This window comes from Corythoichthys intestinalis, chromosome 5 (genome assembly GCF_030265065.1).
Source record: "Corythoichthys intestinalis isolate RoL2023-P3 chromosome 5, ASM3026506v1, whole genome shotgun sequence".
Classification (NCBI taxonomy): Eukaryota; Metazoa; Chordata; class Actinopteri; order Syngnathiformes; family Syngnathidae; genus Corythoichthys; species Corythoichthys intestinalis.
The window spans coordinates 61,095,315-61,119,564 of NC_080399.1; the positions used below are offsets into that span (position 1 = coordinate 61,095,315).

The 24,250-nt window shown below is 38.9% G+C and overlaps 1 protein-coding gene across 2 annotated transcripts in view; it reads right to left on the reverse strand.

Moving 5' to 3' along the window:
- cdk10 (cyclin dependent kinase 10) overlaps nucleotides 1-21,953 on the reverse strand; it is a 30,033-nt gene extending 8,080 nt beyond the window's left edge. The window contains exons 1-9 of one of the 2 annotated variants that reach the window (XM_057837356.1): nucleotides 21,659-21,949; nucleotides 16,107-16,179; nucleotides 15,949-16,020; nucleotides 15,735-15,837; nucleotides 12,252-12,333; nucleotides 7,107-7,174; nucleotides 6,757-6,809; nucleotides 6,057-6,126; nucleotides 2,332-2,391 (exon numbers count right to left, since the gene is read on the reverse strand). In XM_057837356.1, the coding sequence (XP_057693339.1) occupies nucleotides 2,332-2,391; nucleotides 6,057-6,126; nucleotides 6,757-6,809; nucleotides 7,107-7,174; nucleotides 12,252-12,333; nucleotides 15,735-15,837; nucleotides 15,949-16,020; nucleotides 16,107-16,179; nucleotides 21,659-21,745 (668 nt within the window). In that variant the 5' untranslated portion in view covers nucleotides 21,746-21,949. Of the gene's footprint in view, nucleotides 1-2,331; nucleotides 2,392-6,056; nucleotides 6,127-6,756; nucleotides 6,810-7,106; nucleotides 7,175-12,251; nucleotides 12,334-15,734; nucleotides 15,838-15,948; nucleotides 16,021-16,106; nucleotides 16,180-21,658 lie in introns of both variants that reach the window. The other variant, XM_057837357.1, reaches the window with a different exon arrangement.
- Between the last annotated feature and the right edge of the window lie 2,297 nt (nucleotides 21,954-24,250).

A 24,250-nucleotide genomic window follows, 5' to 3' on the forward strand; every position in this document is an offset into this window, starting at 1 on the left:
TAGCAGAAACTTCCTTGGTTAAACTGTCGGTACTCGATCGGTTGAAACAAAAACCAGGCCCCACTGCGGCCCTTGAGGACCGGTTTGGAGACCCCTGCCATAATTAATCTTGCCATACAAATAATAAATTTCAATGAAAATACAATAAACATTTCAAGATAAATCCTGGATACATAACCTTCATTGGAAAGTATTAACCAGAAAACAAAACGATATATACATGATTTAAAAAAATATATCACTTTAACTTGCCATTCATTTTATTAATATTTTTGTTATATTTCTTCTGAATTAATATTGCTGCTGCGTGTGCATACGTTGTTTTACAGCTAAAATATTTTTCCTTAGGAGAGTGATAGTAGGACTAGCATACTGTAACTTGACACGATTGCAAACGGACTAGCTGGCACTAACCCTTTAATTGTCATTTATTTCATTTAAAATGTAGCTACCTAGTGGATAACAATTGCCAGTATACCGAGCAAGTGACCGTTTTCATCCCTTTTTACTTGCCCCGCGCTTGTCTGGGGAACTTCCACCAGTTTATCATTACACCCTCCCTCTTCTTTTCTCTCTCCCTGCACCGGCTGCACGTCAGAGCGGCTCCCGCTACCCCTGTCACCATCGCCGGGGGCTGGGCTGCTGTTAGTAACTGTTACCCGACGTGGCCGTTGCAGCCAGACTGCTGCTTGCGAAAATATTTTTCAACTTAGGACATTTTAATGCTTTGCTCTCCAGTTTCTTTAATTTTTTTCTCCCTAACCTTCTCCGCGCCACCCTTCTCTTTTTTTGCCACCACCATCCATATTGTGCATTAACGCTCTTCGCTAGTTTGCTTCTACAAAGAACCAATGAAGGCTACTTTGTTTTCTTCGTTCTTCTATCAGACTGGCGATGAACAGCCAGGGGCATTGCTGCCACCTGTCGGATTGGATGCGAACTGTAGATAATGAGAGGCTAGGGGGGATAAAAACAGTGATGTATAATGAATGGCGGCCGCCGGCCGTCCAGGGCACCGGCCGTTCTGTGATCCTCCAGAACCCGCAGATTACCAGTCCGCCCCTGCTGACAGGTCAGAATCGACCTTCACTGCGCAACACCTTTAAGGAGGGAGCCGCCCTGAAGTCCGCTTCAGTCGGTCGCTGAGTAAAAACACGCAGGATTTTAACATGCCGGATTTAAAAAGTAGGAAAGCTGTACCGCATACAAACAGGAAAGATAGTCTCAGGAGTGATGTGTTCGAGGATTCAAGGTCATTCAAGGTCATTGTTATATTTTTCATACCATGCATGCATTTTGAAACGTTGTGAGAAAAATCAATGGGAGAATGGGAACCGCTACAGCACAGGTGGCTCGGGCCAATTGTACCAAAAACCTCCATAAAAAACTTCACATAGTGTGGCCAATGTTGTGTTTTTTTTTGTTTTTGTTTTTTTTTTTTGAGGGGGAAAAAAAAGCAATTATCACCAATTACTTTGCCAAGTAACTAATTACTCTTACATTCAGGTAATTGAGTTACTAACGCAATTACTTTTTGGGAGAAGTAATTTGTAACTATAATTAATTACTTTTTTTCAGTAAGATTAACAACACTGCTTATAAGTATAATCAGTTGATTGCAGTCAGGCGCTGCTTCTTTTAGCACAAGCCTCATTGGTTGAACTGTCAGTGCTGGATCTGTTGGAACAAAGACCAGGAATCTGTTTGACACCCCTGCACTACAGCATCGGCAGCATTCTTCAACATATTTACGTAAAATAGATGCATAACTGCCCGTTTTTTTGCTCTTTTAACAAAGAATCGAGACGGTTTTACTTTAATATCTATAAAGAATTCAGGGTCTTAAGCATTTATTCACAAGAATTTTCAACGGAAAAAGCTCTTTGTCTGCGATTCCACTCGGTCAGCTTTGACAGCCACGCCAACAATGCAGGCCCCCTATTAATCAGCCCCGCGCCCCGTCAATAGTTATGAGGTCTGTGCCTGGGCTTACCCTGAAGGCAAGCTTCTTCCATATTTTGTATTCATTGTGATTTGGACTTGTATAATAAATTTGGTCAACTTGTGAATTCGACACTGCTACGTTGCAGGCTAGCTACACATTAAATATCACAAATTTTGAAAATGTGACAGAAACTATTGTGCATTTTCATCACGTCTCGTCAAGACGAAAACTGTCATTCATCTCGTTATGTTTTAGTCTCCCAAAACAAGTTCTAAGCTGAATATCCTCTCGTAATCGTCATGAAAAAAGTGTTAGTCGACAAAATATTTTCTGGTCGTCATCTTTGACGAAAACAACACTGCTTGCAGGTCGGCATCGAGTCTCACCACATATCCAGCGACGTAGTCTGGGTCTTACTTCCTAAGAGCAGCTCTGGAGCTCTGTACCTAGGCAAGGATGAGACAGTTATGTGACATGATGTGTACATTTAGTGATAGCTACATCAGGATAGTTACAAGACTGAGGCGACAAAACCGTATTCACCAAAGAACATACCGACTATACTTTTGAAAGAAGACAGACAACAAAAATCATTTGAATTGGGCAAAAGTAATAATACGTAAGAATGTCATGGAAAATTAGCCAATGGGAAACAAGACGTTGCTTTTGAACTGTATGATGATTTTTTTTTGTTTTGAAGCAACTGAAAACATTTTTAATTATCCATATACAGGGTGACCCCCACCCGCTCCGCCATTTTGGTAAGGGCCATAAAAAAATTTTCAAAAATAAGGTGATCGTTTGACAGCTGCCCGAGGGAGTTCCAATGTCTTTAATTTTTCAAAATGTTTTAGAAATTAGATTTGGATGTTTATATAATCGAAATAAATCGCATAAAAAAATGTTTCTTTTTTTCTTACCGGCAAGTTTACATCATTTTTAATGACTCAAATATTTAAATAGATGCTTTTCTTGCCATTTGATGCCTGAATTTTTAATGACTTTTCGATGACCCATAAAAACCCTGTATTCACACATTTGTCCAATTCAAGTAATCTTTGTGACCACCAGTGTTTTGACGGAGTACTCAAGTAATTTGATTACTGATTACGCTTCAAAAATGTAATCTAGTTACTTTACTGATTACTTTATTACCAAAGTTACTTTAAAGTAATTTATCGGTTACTCTTAACCAATTTTTCTCCCTTCGCCGCCTAAACATAAGAATGACAACAGAAAAAAAGGGGAAGATCAGAATTTTTCACACAAGGCTTAATCTTCAAGTTAGCGGATGTTTAATTAGTCGATGGAGTTGATTTCCACCACCATTTACTCGCGCTAGCTTAGCCACTCCGGAATCCTGAAACTAACAAATAACTGACAAACTGCATGGAAATTGTTGAAATCAACTCCACCGACTAATTAAACCCCGCTAACTCAAAGATTAAGCCTAATGTCAAAAAATCTAAATTTCAGGTTAAGGTTTAGGGGTTAACAGCATACAAGTAGCAATGTAAAACAATGCAAATTGACTTCACAATATTCAACAACACACAAATTGCACAGTGCAATAAACACAAAGGTGGGGGTAAGGGTGAATGCACGCGGACAACCCGGAAGTACGCCGTACAACACGCGGTCAATTTGGCCAGAAAATGTGGCGGCAACTAAGCACTTTACACTGAATCGAACTCACAGCACATCCCAAAGATGCTAAACGTACGCGTCACCTCACAGCATAAACGTGCAACACGAATATGATGTATAAAATGCTTGCCGACTTGGAGCAATGACTATCCGCCTTTGCAATGGCAAAGCTATGAAGCAGCCTCACTTGCAGCGGCTCCAACCTATCGCTGGAACCCTCCAGAATCAAGCAAAAATACTCACATTCAGTCATGGACGCACACAGATCAACATTCCCTCGCACATCTCAACCGGTGGCTGCACTCTGCTCGAATGTGCACCCGCTTTGACACACACCTTTCTCGGTTTCGAAACACTTAGCGCGTGTGACTCAAAACCAAAACAGGAAGTAACGGTGAGCAGTTACCATGGAAACAAACTAATAGGGGGAACATTTCTAGCATTTTCAATTCAAAATGCTCTTTGTACATGACTACAATATTCTTAATTCTACATACATTATGAGGCAACAAAATAGTAATTAAGGAAAAATGAATGCGTTAGATTACTTGTGACTAGGGATGGGAATTGATAGGATTTTTACGATTCCGATTCCATTATCGATATTGCTTAACGATTCGATTCTTTATCGATTCTCTTATCGATTCTAATTTTGGGGGGGGGGGGGGGACAAACATTTAGATTGGCATTGAGTTTGTTTAATCAGAAGTCACAACCTTAAAAACTCACAACAAGGTCAAAAGAGGCCCAAAGCCTCAATATTAACTGTGGCAAAAAGTGGCAAATGCACAAGAATGTTTAACATTTTACTGAAACATTTTTCTAATAGAAATAAAAAATATTGGTATATATTAGCATATAGGTAGTTGGTTTGCCGTTAGCAATATGTGTTAAACTTGCAGGGGTCCCCAAACTTTTTCCAGTGAGGGCTGCATAACTTTTCCCTTCTCTGAGGGGCCGGGGTCAGTTTGTAACAGAAAAAGTGTGACGATTGCTGGAGTGCCTGAATGTAAAAAAATTATTGTTTTTCAGAAAGCCACAATCAAATAACCCTTTCTGGATATTTCACGGAACAAAAGTAAATAAAATAAAAATAATAATATAATATAATAATAATTAATAGCACTATTAATCAAATAGATAATAACCAAATAACCCTCTCTGAGTTCTTCACAGAAAAAGGCCAGAAAATAAATAACACTATTGAGAAAAAAATAAAAATAAATAAAATCAAAATGCTCTCTGGTATCGTTCAGGGGGCCGGACTGAATGTTGGGGCGGGCCGTATTCGGCCCGCAGGCCGTAGTTTGGGGACCCCTGTTAAAGTATTATTTACCAGTATATTGAAGTGCATGCCTTTTAGTTTTTATGGTGCTTTCACGCTCAAGTGGGGGCGCCCTTGCGCTTCCTCACGTGAAGAAGAACGCGAGAGAAAGCGTGAGAGCGTTAGTGAGAGAGGGAAGCACTACGACCCTATGTTCTTTGTTAATGCTTGTAAAATATCTACAGAGGCAACGCCTGTATGTATCATCTTTTGTGTTGTTGTTGTTGTGCGTTTCCACTAGCGATCGGACACTTAAATCCAGTTGTGTAGTGGTTTGAACGATGTGCTAATGCTAGCGAACGCATGCTAACTGTTTTGTTATTACAGCTAATCATCGCTGATTTACGTTGATGCAAACCTGTTTGTTACTGGGGACGAAATTGATTTGTTTCATTTCTATTTTTAGTTTCACTCTTCAAGTGATGGTTGAATAAAGTCAGCAAATTATACCAACGTATTCTGTATCGTCATTTCGGAGTTTAGCTAGCTGTATAGCTGTCTCGGTGAGGACAGTGCTGTCTATTCCCTCCCGACAGTCTATTCCCTCCCGATGCAGTTATCTCTACCTTCCCTCCCGATGTAGTTATCTCCACCTTGCAATGATTGCAAGTCGTTTTGTTGTAATTTTTCCTCGTGAAGTGAAGACACACTTTCGATCGTTTGAATCTACGTGCTGTCATTGTTATGTTTACGGCTGCAATGCTCGTGCTAAACCATCGTAACCTTTCATTTTCACCCTCTTTCCTGGTGAAGTGTAGCCAAACTTTGGAGCGGGTGGTTCTTGGTGCCATGCTAGTTTGATGTGTTTGGACAACAAGACAGTCACGACGCAATATGAGTCTTCAGGACTCGTTAAAGGGATCGTTAAGGCTATTTCATTATGATGTCGAGGCCTCGAAACACTCGGAACCGGTTCCGAATTGGAATCGGATTTCGATTCCCATCCCTACTCGTGACTGACAGAAAGTAATCAGATTACAGTAACAGGTTACTTAGTAACGCATTACTGACAACACTGGTGACCACGGTGGGTTTTTGTTTCATTAAAGTGGGGTGGTGAAACTGGTATCACATTTTAAGAAAAGCAACATAATAGTTTTATCTTCTCACATGCAAGTCATTCATTCAGAAGACACTCACCACAATGTAACCACTCTGGGTGTCATGGGTTGTTGGGGGACGCCATACTTGCGAGCCAATCCAAAATCAGCTGAGGACAAAATGTGAGAAAGGTATCTGAGGTAAATAGTCTTCTCCATTAACCATGCAGTACAGTCTGGAAAACCTTTACTGTTCAACCACTTCCTTGGTAATCTGGTGTTTGAGCCAATCAGGCAGAAGAGGCAAGAGTTGCAGATGTGACCAGGGAGAAACTATCTAGTTGAATACCATGTCGGAGTGCAAAGCGGTTCTTTCGGATGGTTTGATTTTCCAAATTCTATCTGAAATACACTTCATTTCCTCATTAAAAGAGGACCAAAGAAAATCACGAAAAGCTTTTTTTTTTTGCTGGAAACGATATCCAGCGAGTGTGACGACAATGGCCATCGTCCAATCGGCAGCGTTAAATTTTTTAAAAGCTCTTGATTGGATCTTTCCCAGATATGTGGAATTTATGCGTAGCGAATATATGGAACAATCACTCTAGCTTGTTGGGTTATGTGATAAATGCAGTTCACTTAATCATAGAAAAAAATTATTTGTCTTAAGGCAATTTCGAATGTTATTTTCTCGCTACGTGACTTTGGGTTTAGGGAATAGCATTTTCAAACCAAAATCAGGCAGGTTTCTCTAAAACGGGTCGATGTGACGATTGTGAGCAACGGAGATGAGTACTCACCAATCTTAACACAACCTTTGTCCGTCATCAGCAGATTAGACACCTTTAGGTCCCTGATAATACAAGAGTGACACAATATAACAAACACCTAATTTGCTTTTTGAGTCAAAGAACCCCTCTAACACCAGCTCCTGAGAGCTTAACAACCAACCAATAAATATCTAGTACCGTGGCACAGACTGAATGATAGCTTTGAGTTTTAAGTAACGGAAAACATTGATTTGTGGACTGCAGCTCAACAACAACAAAAAAAAGGTTTTAGTGTACATGGTTGTTAAACAGCATAAGCACTTTGTTGAAGTTACATGATCACAAGATATTTGTGGGAAAAGACGATTCTGCATTCGGACCTGTGAATGATGAAATTATGATGGAGATAGCGCAATCCTCTCAACAACTGCAGTATGATACATTTCACCTGAAAAAGAAAAAGAATTACCATTTTGCAGAAACTTGGATGTCATGTCATGTATCAACATATCAGTATTAACTGAATAATTTCTGCTAATGGACATGATTAGGATTTCTGTAATATTCACCAAATAGTATTCGAGAAATTCAACAACTAGACATTCTTACAATTTGAAACTCGAATTCAACAAAATTAGTCCAATTTCCAAGATCTCATGTGCAACTATGGGAAACGTTTTTTTCTAGGTTCTTGCTGCCAAAAGAGGGTCAAGCAGTTATTGAATCCAAAAGGCTCATATTTTTCCACCTTACACTGTCAATTTTAGACATTGTGTTCAATTAAAAAAAAAAAAAAAAAATTATTGTGCTCTTTCGTTTAAGCACACTGTGTTTATCTAATGATGTGAGTTTAGCTCGGAGGTGGATAGTAACATGTTACATTTATTCGAGTAACTTTTTGAGAAAAATGTTCTTCTTAGAGTAGTTTTACAACATCTTTTATTTTTACTTGAGTAGATTTGTGAAGAAACGCTACTCTTACTCCGCTACTTTGGGCTACACTAGAGTTACATTTACATCTGCAGTTACATTTTTCCTCTTTAGTTTACGTATTGATAGGTACCAATGTTTTTGCTCCACAAGAAGGCACTAATCTTTGGACGGGTAATGAATTGTAGTGTTGTGATCTAAGTTTGATGATTTTTGTGTCATCTTTTTGGGATGACATAGGGGTCCCCGGCCATACTGTATACTTTATTCTCTATCAGTTTTGACATCAATCAGTATACTGCTTAGAAATTATGTTAACATGGGAATTTTTTGAGGGGGGAGACCCAGGTGTAACATGGATGCAGAGTGCCCATTCATGACAAAAAATAAATATATATATATATATATATATATATATATATATATATATATATATATATATATATATATTAGGGCTGTCTAAATTATCGCGTTAACGGGCTGTAATTATTTTTTTTAATTAATCACGTTAAAATATTTGACGCAATTAACGCACATGCCCCGCTCAAACAGATTAAAATGACAGAACAGGGTCATGTGCACTTGTTACTTGTGTTTTGTCACCCTCTGCTGGCGCTTGGGTGCAACTGATTTTATGACCATGAGAATTGTGTAATTATTGACATCAACAATGGCGACCTACTAGTTTATTTTTCGATTCAAAATTTTACAAATTTTATTAAAACGAAAACATTAAGAGGGGTTTTAATATAAAATTTCTATAACTTGTACTAACATTTATATTTTAAGAACTACAAGTCTTTCAATCCATGGATCGCTTTAACAGAATGTTAATGTTAAGGCCATTTTGTTGGTTTATTTTTATGATAAACAAATACAGTACTTATGTACAGTATGTTGAATGTACAATATATATCCATCTTGTGTCTTATCTTTCCATTCCAACAATAATTTACAGAAAAATATGGCATATTTTATAGATGGTTTGAATTGTGATTAATTACGATGAATTAATTTTTAAGCTGTGATTAACTCGATTAAAAATTTTAATCGTTTGACAGCCCTAATATATATATATATATATATGAAAAAGAGGTTTTAAAAAAAGCAGAATCTAGTCATGGGTTTAAGTGAGGGGTTGGGAACCTTTTTGACCGAGAGAGCAAAAACACCCAACATATTTTTAAATGCAATTCCACAAAAGCCATACAGTACAGTATGTGTGTATATAAATATATGCACAAATTGTATATTCTATATAAAGTTGGAGTGGGAACCTCTTTGTACCTAACCATAACGATTATGTCATGATATGGCGATACAACGATTATCGATACACTGGTCAGGAAGTTTAGGATATTCTACAAAACAACTAATAAACAGATAATCAAGTTCTTTTCATCATTCTGCTGCAAGTTTATCATTAGTAGACGTCCAAACCCATTTTAACTGGGAGGGTGACAGCTAAGGAACCCCTCCCACTTCATATGGGCCCCTCCAACTTCTATGGCTGTTAGTGGCAGCCAATGCCAGACAACGAGGTAATTTTGGCTCATTTCAGGTCACCTGTTGACTTTTAGTCACTTCCTGTTAGTTTTGCGGCATTTCATGGGTCACTTCTGTTGATTTTGGGTTAGAGAACAGGGAGTGACCCGGCAATGAATAGGCAGTGACTTTAAGTCAACAAGAAGTGACCTGTAAATGCCCTAAAATTTACAGAACGTGTCCTGTAAATGCCCCAAAATCCAGAACGAGTGACTGTGAATGCTCGTTTCGAACGAACGAACAAACGCTCACTCACCCTTCCCGGTCTCAATGGACTGGGCGTCGAGCGCCGTCAATGGCAGCCATAGAGTTAACCAAGACACTATTACTACTATTTTTGTTAAAACATTGACACCTTTTTAAAACGCTATCTCGATTCTTGGCATGAGCAAATCAATTAACCTTTTAGGATGCAAAGTATGGTAGTAAATGGTGTTATACTTATATAGAGCTTTTCCACCTTTCAAGGTGCTCAAAGCGCTTTACACTATCTCGCCATCCACCTACTGGTGACGCAGCACCAGGAGCAACGTGGGGTTCAGTGTCTTGCTCAAGGACACTTAGACGAGTTCATCGGGGCGGAGAATTGAAGCCACAACCTCTGGGTTGGGGGACAACTACTCTACCACTGAGCCACGCCACCCCCATATCAAGTATCAAGATATATCACCATTTTGATATTTTGTCACACCCCTAATATACTAGTCCTTCTCAAAAAATTAACATTGTGATAAAGTTCATCATTTTCTGTAATGTACTGATAAGCATTAGACGTTCATATGTTTTAGATTCATTACTTACACACAACTGAAGTAGTTCAAGCCTTTGATTGTTTTAATATTGATGATTTTGGCAAAAAAAGTCAAGAAAAACCAAACATCCCTGTCTTAAAAAAATAGCATATCATGAAAAGGTACTGTAAAGAAGGTACTAACCTAATCATATGAATCAACGAATTAACAACTCAAAACCCCTGCTAACGATTCCTGAGGCTTTTAAAAACTCCCAGCCTGGTTCATTACTGAAAACCGCAATCATGGTCAAGACTGCCGACCTGACTGCTGTCCAGAAGGCCATCATTGACACCCTCAAGCAAGCGGCTAAGCCACAGAAAGAAATTTCTGAGCGAATAGGCTGTTCCCAGAGTGCTGTATCAAGCGCACCATAGTGGGAAGTCTGTGGGAAGGAAAAAGTGTGGCAGGAAACGCTGCACAACCAGAAGAGGTGACCGCACCCTGAGAAAGATTGTGGAAAAGGGCCGATTCCAGACCTTGGGGGACCTGCAGAAACAGTGGTCTGAGTCTGGAGTAGAAACATCCAGAGCCACCGTGCTCAGGCGTGTGTGAAACAGCGGCAGGAGCTTGGGCTACGGAGAAGCAGCACTGGACTGTTGCTCATTGGTCCAAAGTACTTTTTTCAGATGTAAGAAAATTTTGCATGTCATTTAGAAATCAAGGTGACAGAGTTTGGGCGAGAGAGAGAGAAACTCGGCTGCGAACCTACGTTCATTATTTATGCTTGTAAAATATCTCTACAGAGGCAACGCCTGCGTGTATCATCTTTTCTGTTTTTGTTGTGTGTTTTCCACCCGCGATCGGACACTTAGAGCCAGTTGTGTGGTTGTTTGAACGATGTGCTAATGCTAGCGAACGCATGCTAACCGTTTGTGTCATTGCTGTAATAGAACCTAATTATCATTTATTTACATTGATGCGAACCTGTTTGGTATCGAGGACGAAATTGATTCAGCAAATTACACGGACGTCAAGCATCGTCATTTGGGAGTTTAGCTCACTGTATATACCCAGGACCGAGCCGTAGCGTCCTGGTGAAGACAGTATATTCACATTTCATTGTTTATGCATCATTTAACATCATACTGTACACTTATTCAGCATGTTGTTCTCTATTGTATTTTTATGTTAAATTGCCTTTCAAGATGACATATCTGATCTATGCATAAATTTTCCCCCAAAATGCGACTTATACTCCGGTGCGACTTATATATGTTTTTATCCTCTTCGTTGGGCATTTTATGGCTGGTGCAAATTTTACTCAGGTGCGACTTGTAGTCCGAAAAAAACAGTAAATAATGAACTTTATCACATATTAAATCAGCGTATGGGGAGTTACATTTTCCCTGCACGCACGATTCGATTTTAGCCCCGTCGTGTTATTTAATATTTCCTGTCATTTTCTGCCACACTTTGACAGTCTGTGAAAATAGGCCCACTTGACACCGGTCCGTGGTGCAAAAAAGGTTGGAGACGAATGGGCTATATGGATGAAGTTGTGCTGAGAATATACCATTATCTAAAAAAAAATCTGATATTGACTTTGTAAGAAGTTACTCACAATGTTACTTTTCAAGGAATACTTTTTTGCTTGTACTTAAGTACGTTTCGGGATGACTACTTTTACTTCAGTGATATTATTTCAAAGTAACATTACTCTTACTTGAGTAAAAATTTTGGATAATATGCCCACCTCTGTTTTAGCTGGATTTATAGTCGCGGGTCCGTCACACAACCATCGAGACGTTGACATCACAGGCGACATTACCCGTCGCAGTTTGGCTTTGCGAGTGTAACCCCACGCGTTATTTAGAAAATGTACTACAGTTTCATTGCAAGTCACAGTTGCTATTGGCGAGCACACTACAGGCTGAAGTTACCTGTGCATTTTATAGTCAATTCCAGATGCTGTTTTTACTTTCTATTCCGTTCAGACTCCCACCGCTGGAGCACCCAGCACTTCCTTTTCATGCAAATATTCGTAGCTGTGCTTCATCATGCGTTTCCTTCTTCATTTGAACACTCTTAAACCCACTACCGTCAACTTATCAAACCAAGAACTCGTGGCATCTGTGCATTTTTGTTGTGTTTAGCGTCGGTAAAAGATTAGCTCATTTGTGCATCCCTAGTTAATTAGTATAGCTTTTGTTGAATCTATCACAAAGAAAAATCAAGTGACACTAGCGCGCCCTGAACCATTTGACATACTGTTTTGTAAAATGATAATCTGTAGTCCAACATGAGGTTCTGCCCTACCTGAGCTTCAGAGAATGGTGTCTGAATGTTCTCCAGCAAACTCGCCAAGTCCTGCTCACAGTAGCTCATCACCAGAAACAGACTAAACAGAGCGAAAAAGAAAAAAAGATTTTAGGGAAAGGAATCAATTGTTATTGAGTTACTTTATTTGATATACAGCATATGACTAACATTGACATTTCTTTATAATTATTATGATAAGTACTTTTATATAGGATATTTTGGGTTGCGCACAAATGCATAGTATGTAGGATTGCAAATAGGGGGACAGTAACCAAAAAGAATAAGGTTTCTTGCCCCTTTTCCATCAAGCTGGTGCTCATGCTCATTTATAATTGTACATGTTTATATACTGTGTGCTTGTTAATGTATATTAATATATCTGTGTATATTGTTTGTATGCATATCTATATATTGTGTATATTTGTTCATTTATGCTTATTTTGTTTGTTTGTTAAATGTAAATGTTTGCTTGTGTATCTTAGCATATGTTTATATTAGTGATGCACGATAATACATTTTTCAACCGATAACGATCACCGATAATTTCCTCCTCATTACAACCGATAACCGATAATGTGAAGCCGATAATTCTATTAAAAGATTTATGTAAAATTATATATGTATACACACAAAAAATTTACTGTGCAAAAATATAATTTATTGCTGTTTTTTTCAACGTAAAGTATGAACAAGTATTCAATTCCAACATCTAAATAATGACAGATTGTCTGACATTGCGTAATGGTAAACTTTTGGCAACAATTACTTACAGAGTAAATACCTAAGTTGCACAAAAATGCCTTTAAAAGTAAGACATTCCTAACATATATAACATTAATACACTGCAAAACACACCTCCATAAAACTAGTCAGTTTTAAGTGTAAATCTATTGGAAATAAGTGAAATTATCTGCAAGCGCTTCAAGTGTATTTCTCTCAGATTTCATGGAAGAAAAATAGCTAGCTGAAAATAATCTTAACAGCCTTATTTTAAGCAATACAATATTATACTTAATCCTAAAAATAAAACTTGGAAGAAGAAAAGATTTTGAATAATATTTGTGGCTACAGAATATTATTGTTATTTCACTACAACAGGAATGCGCATATTTAAATTGATAAGTGTTAATAAGTGCCAATAAGTTCTGATTATCTACTGTGACTGTAATTGAGCAGACAAATAAGTTAAATTAATTTGAAAAGTGATTGCTAATGTTATATGCTTTGTTGCACACTGTGAAAATGATTAACTCAAAAGAGCGAGATGTCATGTACCCATTCTGCAGCGCTTTGTTTACATTTGCGGCACTCACGACAATAGCTTTACAGCAGCTAAACTGATACACGGCAGTACTATTTGGATGGAGTTGGAGCTCGCATCTCCGTGCGTGTTGTTTTGTGCCCGAGTTTTATTAAGCCGAAAATAAAGGCAGCGTTACAAAGTCATCTGACCTCTCGTCATTTTACATACTGAATGCATTATTGACTGGCTGACTTTGTTTTCTCCATGTTTAAATTATCATCTAACCACTGTGCCGTCATGATAAGATTGCTTACTGGACATCACTTTTCCAAATGTACGTGGTGAAAATGTGATTGGCATGTTTATCATGAAGAATGGTGGTCGTATATACTGCATTATTTTTTTTTCCAGGGCTTTGGCTCTCGGGTCATTTCGGTAAAAAAGAAAATCGTGTCTCTTCTCGGCGGCGGTGGCAGCTACGTTCGTACCGGATAATCTGCCCGCACTGGCCAGTTCGCTGCGGCGTATTCGGGGCCTGGCTCTGCTCGCACGCCGTGGGGAACGCTCGAGAAACCGGGGTGTTCGCCGGAGGTCCTGAAGCCGGGGAACCGGGCTCTGCCCACCCCACCAACGGCGTGGCGGCCTGCCGGACCGGCCAGAGCAGCGGGCTCCGTCGGAAGAAGGCTACTTGCAGACTATCGGTCTCCAGTCGTGCCGGTGTTTAGCCTTAGATGCGAGTTTACCATCCGCCCTGGGCTGCTTTCCCAAACAACCCGACTCTGTAATGTCACAAGCCCCGTAGTTTAGCTTGTGTTTACAATAGCTTTAGCATTCCCGCTAGCAACAGCCTCGTATTCGTTCCAAAAATCTTTGTGATGCAGTTTTAAATGGATGCTGGGTTAGTGGTTTTGAATGAGGACGCTTTCTTTCGGCCTCGTGGAACTTCTGCGGTACATGTTTCGCAGATGGCGAGAGCGTCGTTTTTTCAGTAACAGCTGCCATAATATTCAACTATTTCTTGTCGTGTAACTCCACCTCCTCAACCCCTCCTCCCTCAGGGGCTTCAGAGAGGCGAGGGGTTGAGGAGGCGGCGTGCTGAATTCTTCGGTTGTGCACATTTGGAGGCTAAATCAAGTATATAATTATCGGATTGCATTATCAGTTGAATTTTTTTATTATCTGGATTATCTGTGTGACGTCATAATTGCCATTATCGTCCGATAATTATCGGCGACCGATATTATCGCGTATCTTTAGTTTATATTAATATAAGTTTGTTATTGTTCATTTAAGTTTTTGTTGTTTTATGTTTGTCGTTTTCGTTCACATTCCCTCACAAAACTGCTAAATATACTTCTAAACTAAATAAATGTATAAACAAACATTAGCTTAAACAAAAACACACCTTTTGTTGTTATTAACAGGGAGCAGCTGGATTCAGCCATGTTAAACAAGTTATGGCATATTCACTGTTGACACTAGAGGGCAGTGTATCCATCCAAATCAGTAAAACTGCATGCAACACTTTCAAAACTAACCATTGCGCCACTCTAATGAAACCAATCCTCGAAGCAGAAAAAATTGATTCGAAGCTTTTTTCTAATCGAATTACTCATTATTCGATTAATCGCTGCAGCACTAATGTTGATTAGCGTTTAATTATGTTCATATTTATATTTGTTTGTTTTCATTAATATCTCTTTGTTTTATGCTTATGCATATAAGTTTGTTTGCATGCCTATTAATGTTTGTACATGTTTATTTGTACATGTTTATGCTTGTCTGTTTTTTGTTTGGTAGCTTATATTTGTATTTGTTTGACTTTGTGTTTGTCTCTGATTGCTTATGTTTGATATTTAAGTTTGTCTAGTTTTGTTGGTGTTTGTTTATGTTCGTGTCGTTAGATAAACAGTCCCCCAAAAAATGTTTCTGCTTAGCAGGTAGCAACTCCAACTACTTGCTGGGCCGAGCAAGGGACAGTAAAGTGTAGTCAGGGGGGTGGGGTTATTGTAACAACGCAGAAGCAGAGTGCTTGTAAGAGCGACCAGCACTTGATGAGTCAAGGAGAGCACAGAAATGACCCCCAACTAAAACCACTTGCTGAGGCTATTCGACACTATTACTCATTACATAGCACATGTTGAACTGGGGCCGCAGCTGTTGGTTCTTTTCTACATGCAGATGAAGTTGGATGGATGAGAAAAATGCACTGTAGCAAAGAGTGTAATGATGTGGACCTTTCAAGGTGGTTGCCAACAACAACCTCCTTCAGTTCCACGATGTTGGGATGTCGAAGCCCCAGCAACAGAGTGATCTCTCGGAGGCTACTGATTGGAATCCCTGACAAAGAAAAAAAATGCACGTACACAGAAAGAAGTCATTCCAGTTTTAGCATATACACGCACATATGCGTTGAAAAACGAATTGACAAAAACACAGCTTTGGAATTACCATCTTTTTCTTTATCCATCCGAACCTTCTTCAATGCCACAATTTCGTCAGACTTGGTGTCGCGAGCACGATCTGTATGGAAAACAAGAAACAAGGTTTTTACCAGTGGAGTTACAAATTAGAAAACATCTTTTCTCCAAAATATGTAAATGACTTACAAACAATGCCATAGGTTCCTTCCCCTATCCGGTTGAGCTTTTCAAAACCCTTAACACTTCTGCACCTTCCAAACTGGGAAAAGAAAAATATTTGGGGGAAAAAAAACATTTGAAGCTAATGTTAATTTAGACTACCACTTTTTTTTTTTTTTTTTTTTTTTAAACAATATTGTCTATTAAATGAACTCCAAATTAATTTTAATAGCGAAAACAATGGGTTTTTCACTGCTGATACAGTGAGTGCCATGGCAGACCTGTAGCTAAGGTCATACTTAAAATCATATTCAGTCCAGCGGTCTTGTAATTACAGTTGACACAAAGTAGACGTTTGTCACTTTAGTTACACATGTGCGACTCACGTTACACATTCGTCAATCTGGGTACACATTTGTAGATAGTTTCGCTACATCAATGCTCGTCTCTGCCTCTCCCTCACCTTCTCTGATGCAGAAACCTCCAGAGTGGACTACTGAACTCCCATTCACTACGCTTCTCTATCCAAACTCCTCAATACTATTACTACTACTACTACACAATACTAGTCCTTCTCAAAAAATGTGCATAGTGTGATAAAAGTTCGTTATTTTCCATAATCTAATGATAAAAATTAATTTTCCATAATTTTAGATTAATTTCACACAACAGAAGAACACTGCTGGCCAAAAGTATTGGCACCCCTTCAATTCTGTCAGATAATGCTCAATTTCTCCCAGAAAATGATTGCAATTACGAATTCTTCAGTCGTAATATCTTCATTCATTTTGCTTGCAATGAAAAAACACAAAAGAGAATGGGGAAAAAAATGAAACCATTATTTTTTTTACACAAAACTACAAAAATAGCCCGAATTGGTACCCTTTGAAAAATCATGTGATGCTTCTCTCATTTGTGTAATTAACAGCGCCTGTTACTTACCTGTGGCACATACAGTAACAGGTGGTGGCAATCACTAAATCACACTTGCAGCCAGTTAAAATGGATTAAAGTTGACTCAACCTCTGTCCTGTGTCCTTGTGTGTACCACATTGAGCATGGAGAAAAGAAAGAGGACCAAAGAACTGTCTGAGGACCTGTGAAGCAAAATTGTGAGGAAGCATGGGCAATCTCAAGGCTACAAGTCCATCTCCAAAGAGATGAATGTTCCTGTGTCTACCGTGCGCAGTGTCATCAATAAGTGTAGATCCCATTGCACTGTGGCTAACTTCCCGAGATGTGGACAGAAAAGAAAAATTTACGAGAGATTTCAATGAAAGATTGGGCAGATGGTGAATAAAGAACCTCGACTAACATCCAAACAAGTTCAAGCTGTCCTGCAGTCAGAGGGTACAATAGTGTCAACACGCACAATCCGACTTCTGACCCAGAGACATAAAAAGCCAGGCTGGAGTTTGCCAAAACTTACCTGAGAAAACCGAAAAACGTTTTGGAAGAATGTTCTCTAGTCAGATGAGAGATGAGACAAAAATAGAGCTTTTTGGGAAAAGGCATCAACATAGAGTTTACAGGAAAAAAACAAGGCCTTCTACAGTCCCTACAGTCAAACATGGCGGAGGTTCCCTGACGTTTTGGGGTTGCTTTGCTACCTCTGGACTGGACTGCTTGACTGTGTGCATGGCAATATAAAGTCTGAAGACTACCAACAAATTTTGCAGCATGATGTAGGGCCCAGTTTGATAAAGCTGGGTCTCCCCCTTAGAGGTCATGGGTCTTCCAGTAGAACAATCACCCAAAACACACTTCAAAAAGCACTAGAAAATGGTTTGACAGAAAGCACTGGAGACTTCTAAGGTGGCCGGTAATGAGTCCAGACCTGAATCCCATAGAACACCTGTGGAGAGATCTGAAAATGGCAGTTTGGAGAAGGCACCCTTCAAATTTCTGAGACCTGGAGCAGTTGGCCAAAGAAGAATGGTCTAAGTTTCCAGCAGATCATTGTAAGAGAGTCATTGATGGATATCAGAAGTGGTTGTTCGCAGTTATTTTGTCTAAAGGTTGTGCTACCAACTATTAGGCTGAGAGTGCCAATACTTTTGTCCGGCCCATTTTTGGAGGTTTGAGTAAAATGATAATGATTTACATTTTTTTTTTTCATTTTCTTATTTGTTTTTTTTTTCATTGCAAGCAAAATAAATGAAGCTATTACTAACAAAGCATTTGTAACTGCAATCATTTAATGGGAGAAATTGAGCATTATCTGACAGAATTGCACTAGTGCCAATACTTTTGGCCAGCACTGTAGTTCAAGCATTCTATTATTTTAATATTGATGATTTTGGCAAAGATGTCAAGAAAAAACAAAAAATGCCTATATCAAAAAAAGACACATACAATGCAATAATGAGTCACTTTAAAAGTAGTTAAGTGCAGAATATGAAAGAGATGAGAAACCCAATGCCATTTTTGTTGTCTGCCAAGTCAAGCCCATAAATAGTGTTAATTTGATCCAAAATGACTGTCATCTTGTTAACAAATTTGAAGCCAAATTATTATCATTTGTTACATCATATTATCATTGCCAATCAGATTTTTCATAACAGGTGTCATTTTAAATATTTTCTTAGTGTAGAATCTGAAATATGTGAGATTGCCTCCAGAAATCTGAAAATGACATGATTTTAATTTGAAATGCTCACTGGACGTACGTTTGCTGAGCCACTAACCATAAACTTTACACTCCATGAGAAAAAACAAAGTGCACTTCACTTTTCGTCATGGATGTGGTGTCAATAATAGTTTTTATTTTTCTTTTGTTCGCTTCGTTTGTAAATGCTGTAATCCGGCTTTCATCCAGTTTTCATGTTAGAAGTGTCACCTTTCAACTGCAATTTTGCGTCGTGGAGAGGACTGCCAATGTTTTTTAGCAGGCTAAAGTAGTGGGTGCATTGTCTGTTTTCCATTAGCCTCAATGTAGCAATGCCAACGTTTTACAATGTTTAATATAGATGTGTTTCCTTATTTTGTATGTCTGATCTTCAATCGTCGTGTTGATGAACGATAAACATCTGTGAAAGATACTGGAGTCTCATATGCAATCAATATGCATGTGTGCCGAGTGCACGCAGCTCATGCAAACACAAGTACACACAAATGCTCGCACACACGCGGTGATAAATCGTAGCTGGGAAAATTACCGCCCTCATTTTTATTTACCATGCGATAATTTGACTTGTTGCATATTGCGACAGGCTTACTGCTGAGGTATTATGGTTTAGCGATGAATCGTTTATATATTCGTCTGATTAATCGATTATAAAAATAATTGTTAGTTGCAGCCAGTGTTGTTTTGGCAGTCCTTTTAATTTTCGTATTAGTCTTATGGACAGTAATACTAATTAGTCTTAGTCATATTTTAGTCATTTCAAAATGTGTCTTCATCTAGTTATTGTTAACGAAAACTCAGACTAATTTCATCCTGTTTTAGTCTATGTTTACCCAGTGTTTTTCATCTGTAAAAATAAAAAAATAATTCATAAAGGTTTCCAACTATTTCGAAAGAGCGCTGACAGACAAGCATATACTGTCGCTTCTCCAAGCAAGCATCAAAAAATATATCACAAACTTGGTGATAATACACAGTCAGCAAGAATTATTGTCAATTATTATACCCACCTGACGCCACGAACTGTATGTAAAAAAAACGCTCGCCGTTAGCATTAGCCTAATGGTAATGGGAATGCTATGCTAATGCTATGAGTAACATTTAGTATGTGATCATCACTCAGCACAGACCTTTAAAGGCTAAAGCAACATTTCATATTCTCTCTTGCCAAGATAAGAAAAATCTTACCGTGTGTTTCATAACAAGCAATGGGGAGACTGGAGATTACACTGGCGCAGTACGTCACGCGAGTGACACGACCAGACACTGCTACGATGCAGGCTAACTACACATAAAAATGTCACACATTGCGAACAAGTGACGAAAACTATGGCGCATTTTTGTCTCGTTCACGCCTCATCAGACAAAAACTGGCATTCGTTTCGTTATAGTTTAGTTTCCGAAACCACGTTTTTAGCTCGTTATCGTCTCGTCATCGTCATGAAGAAACTGTTCGTCAACGAAATATTTTAGTTATAGTCATCGTTGACGAAAACAATGCTGGTTGCAGCCCTGTCCAGCGGTCAAGCCACTGCTGCTAAAATTTCTCTCCCTTTTCCGTCCATATTAGATTTTGCTTTCCCTCAACACCACCTGGGGGTTTCAGAAACATGTCATTTTGCAGTATAATGATAGGTGGGTACTGAAATACTGACAACCAATCAGCAGCAGTAATCAGATTGTGCGCATCAATTAGGAGCGAACGAGGGGTGTTTATGCTCCACGAAGAACAACGGCTGGCTGCAAAGACTATAAGGTTGTCTTTGATTGGGATAGCGTAACGTCATCAAAACAGGGAAAGACTGGGAATTAATTGTGAAATAAGATTTTTGCTTTTTAAATCGATGCAATAATTTTACTGGCCCCACCCAGGCCAGTGGTGGGAGCATTTCGGTGGCCCTGACGGTTTTAAAAGTACATCCGGGCCACCGGGTCATTTATAAACACGGAGCCGGGGGGAGACTTCCAGAGGGCGGTAAGGGGAAGACAGGAAAGCTTCGTCCAGGCACTGGGTTTTGTTGTGTGTGTTTGTTTCCCAAAAAACATTAAAATATGTGTAAGTAGTCAGTGGTGTCAATTTGGGTTTATTCCAATTTCTAGTTTATTCGTGTTCCGGGTTGGTGCACCCTGTTGCCACATGTCCGTTTGTTACACGCCGAGGTTACACAAAAATAAAAAGAAATATAAACAATTTTAGCCCCAAACCTCCCTAGTTATGAGACCAATGGACTCAAAATGTGAGTGGGAGTGAAGCTATGCCTCTTTGTACATTGTACATCTGTTTGGAGCAAAATATCTGTTGAATATTCAACTTAAAACTAACTACATTGCATGCTGTCGGCTATATCAGTGTTTGAAATGAATCTACCTTTAAAAAATTAAATGTCATTCATGTTACTCAAGCAAATTGTTCTTTTTCGTGATTATTGGGATCAATAACTGACCCGTTGACCTAGCACCCCGTACTAGTCAACCAGATTGGTGGACCAGCAACCCCATCTTAAGACCAGAACAAACCACTTAACCAGCTAACAATTTCAATAATGACATGCTTAATTTCTGAATAGGGTGCGTTTGTGTTCAAGATGTTAGGAGGGAGGATTAGCTACTAGGTCTAAATGAGGTATTGCTCCACGATTGTTCAAGTAAAATTGCTTGTTATCGGATAGGGACGTTAATAGTACAACAGTGCAACCCTGCAACACAAATGGATATTACATTGCCCATTGCTATATTGCAAGTTCCCTTCAGCTAAACCGAATGGCTGTGAAGATAATTGATTTTAAAAATGATGTCAATATTATGGCACACCTGCTGAACGAGATCAACAATTAAAAAGCTTTGAAATGGCGTGTTTCAAAATTCGGCAATTTGTTTTCTAGTTAGTTCGTCGTTGCCTCGACGCAAATGTGAATACATTCGATGAAATATGATTTAGCTTTCACGTTCTTACCCTGTCGTTTTGGGGCACTGTAAAAACTTTGTTCTTCAGCGATTTCAGCCTGATTGGCTCCGGTTCCTCCTCTCTTGCGACGTCCATCCTTTCTTATCCTAATACACGGAGCCTTTCCGGCTAAATGAACAAACGCTTTTGAATTTCAAAGCTTTGACCTTTTTTTGTTTTTAAAAAGGCTTTCCAATACAACCAGCATTTCAGTCATTTTCGCGTTCTTATCTTCATCAGCTTTCAATTTCTTATTCTACCGATTGTTAGAAGTTGTCAAACAACTTATTGGTGCCTTACCGCCATCCACTGGACTGGAGTGTGGATCTTTTTTCTTTTCTTTTTTTCTACTCGAACTACTTCATTCTTTGATTTATCTTCAGTACCGCTTATCCTTACGAGATTTAAATGCTTAAATGATAACTCTATATTATAAAAAAGATATTTATAAAAAATAACAACATATCCATAACACACACATATATACTTATAACTCTATATTAAAAAATATACATATTTATAAAAATAACAACATATCCATAACACACACACATATACTTAACATAGCCGATAATTACTGCAGATGTTGCACTTAACTGCAACCTTATCTGTGACTTTGTGAAGGCATTGTATACTTTTTTTTTGACAAAATGAAGTAAATGATGTGTGTATGAAATCGTAGTTTTATTCACCCAACCATTGTGTAGCACTACGGTTGGGATGGGGCAATGGACATCATAGAAGTGGGTCACAAACTGACAAATTATGGTTGTTTTAGAGGAATCTCAGAATGTGAAAATGAGCCTCCAGACCCTGGAAAGAATGCTGAAGAAGAACAAATTGTGGAGGAGACAAAGTAATTTATAATTATGATTATGTTGCTGCAACACATGCCAACTACTAGGCGAGTAGTAATCAGTTTGTCTTATGTTTGTGTAGGATAGTACAATTATTTTCAATTTGACTACCCAATTCTGTGTTTTGCATCACAGCTGAGACATCATTAACTTCGCTAAACGTAGTTATACCACGATAAAGAAATGGAAAATACTCATCTACTACAAATCAAACACAAGCTTCTTACCCTAAATACATAAATGCAACTGTTACAAGTTTTTTGTTCGTTTGCAGGTGGAAAACACTATTAGGCAAGCGAAGATAACTTGATGTGCCAACAACAACACTTACTGTACGTTGATTGACATATATCGAGACTACGTGCAATCTACTTTTTACAAATGCCGCCTAAAGTTGTAGATGACTTTGATGATGGATGGCTCCAGTTATGCTCCACCTTTGTTGATGTTTTTCTAATAACTTTATGAATTGTGATTTATAGATCTGTTTTGTACATGCACCAATTCTTTTAAATAAAACAATAAATGGAATCATGCTGTCTAAAAGTTTTATTGTGATCAATATCTGCAATAAAAAAGAATTACATACTATTTGTGTTTACATGGGACATGGATGATGAGCTCATAATACTCTAACTATAATCTAACAAGGTGAAAAATACCTTGTACTATTTCCTTGTAACAGCAAAATCCCTTGCAGCATTTCTGCATTTGGCAGCTGTTACACTACTAGTAATTTCGCCCCATTTTGGTCACTCATGTGGCCGGCATATAAATCTACACCTTATATTAACACAGGCTGCACACATTTGGTTTGTCTTGATGAAGGCCTACACGACCGAAACATGTCGGCATTTTTTAATTTATACAAAGCCATGACTGAATAAAGGCTTTTTATTTTTGTACTTCTTGAGTACCTCGGTTTTTTGAATTATTAGCTTTTGAATTATTATAGGCTGCACACATTGTTAGGATTTTGTCCACGAACGATCAACAAAGTGATAAGAACATACATACAATCTGAAGGAATCTGACCGTCTAGCCAGATCGCCGGAATCACGCCAGCCAAACCGGCGGACCCGTGCTGGAGCAGATCCAACGGTCCGGGCCGGGGGGGGCCCGGCAATCCGGCCAGAAGGGCAAACTCCGCGCATTCACCTTAGTCTTAGCCCCTTGTACTGACTCCATTTTGAAAGGTTTAAAGAAGGCTCGCTGAAAACAAGTTGACAATTTATTCGGTTCGACAGAGATTTAAAAAAATTTTTTTTTTAAACGGCAAGGCGGAATAGAAAAAGTCAGGCGGGGAGGCAAGGTCACCCTATCAAAATTTCCAAGAAAAATGACAACGCTTAGTTAAACATTCAGTCTTTTGAAGGCTCTCGCGGAGCGGGCCGTGGGCAGGAAGAAGGGTGTGTTTGGGATAATTGTCTGTTTGTGGATTGGACAGGAGGATTCAGGAGTTACTGTTGTCCGGGCAAGGAGGATGTGGATTTCAACGGGGCTCTTGGAGTCTTGTCAGTCGTTTTATCAGTTGGATATCGGGTGTTCTCCTGTGTTCCTTGTGTTAGGACAGACCGTCCCACCATTTGTTGTGGACAGTCCGGGAGAACTGATTGCGAGACTTGGTGGTGCAGACATGGGCTCGTCAGCGTCCATCTTGCTTAGTTAGTTGTATGACACACGCGCTGGGTTTCCGTGATAAAAAGGCGATGTTTATCTCTTATGCTCTAGATTCTGCTTGTCT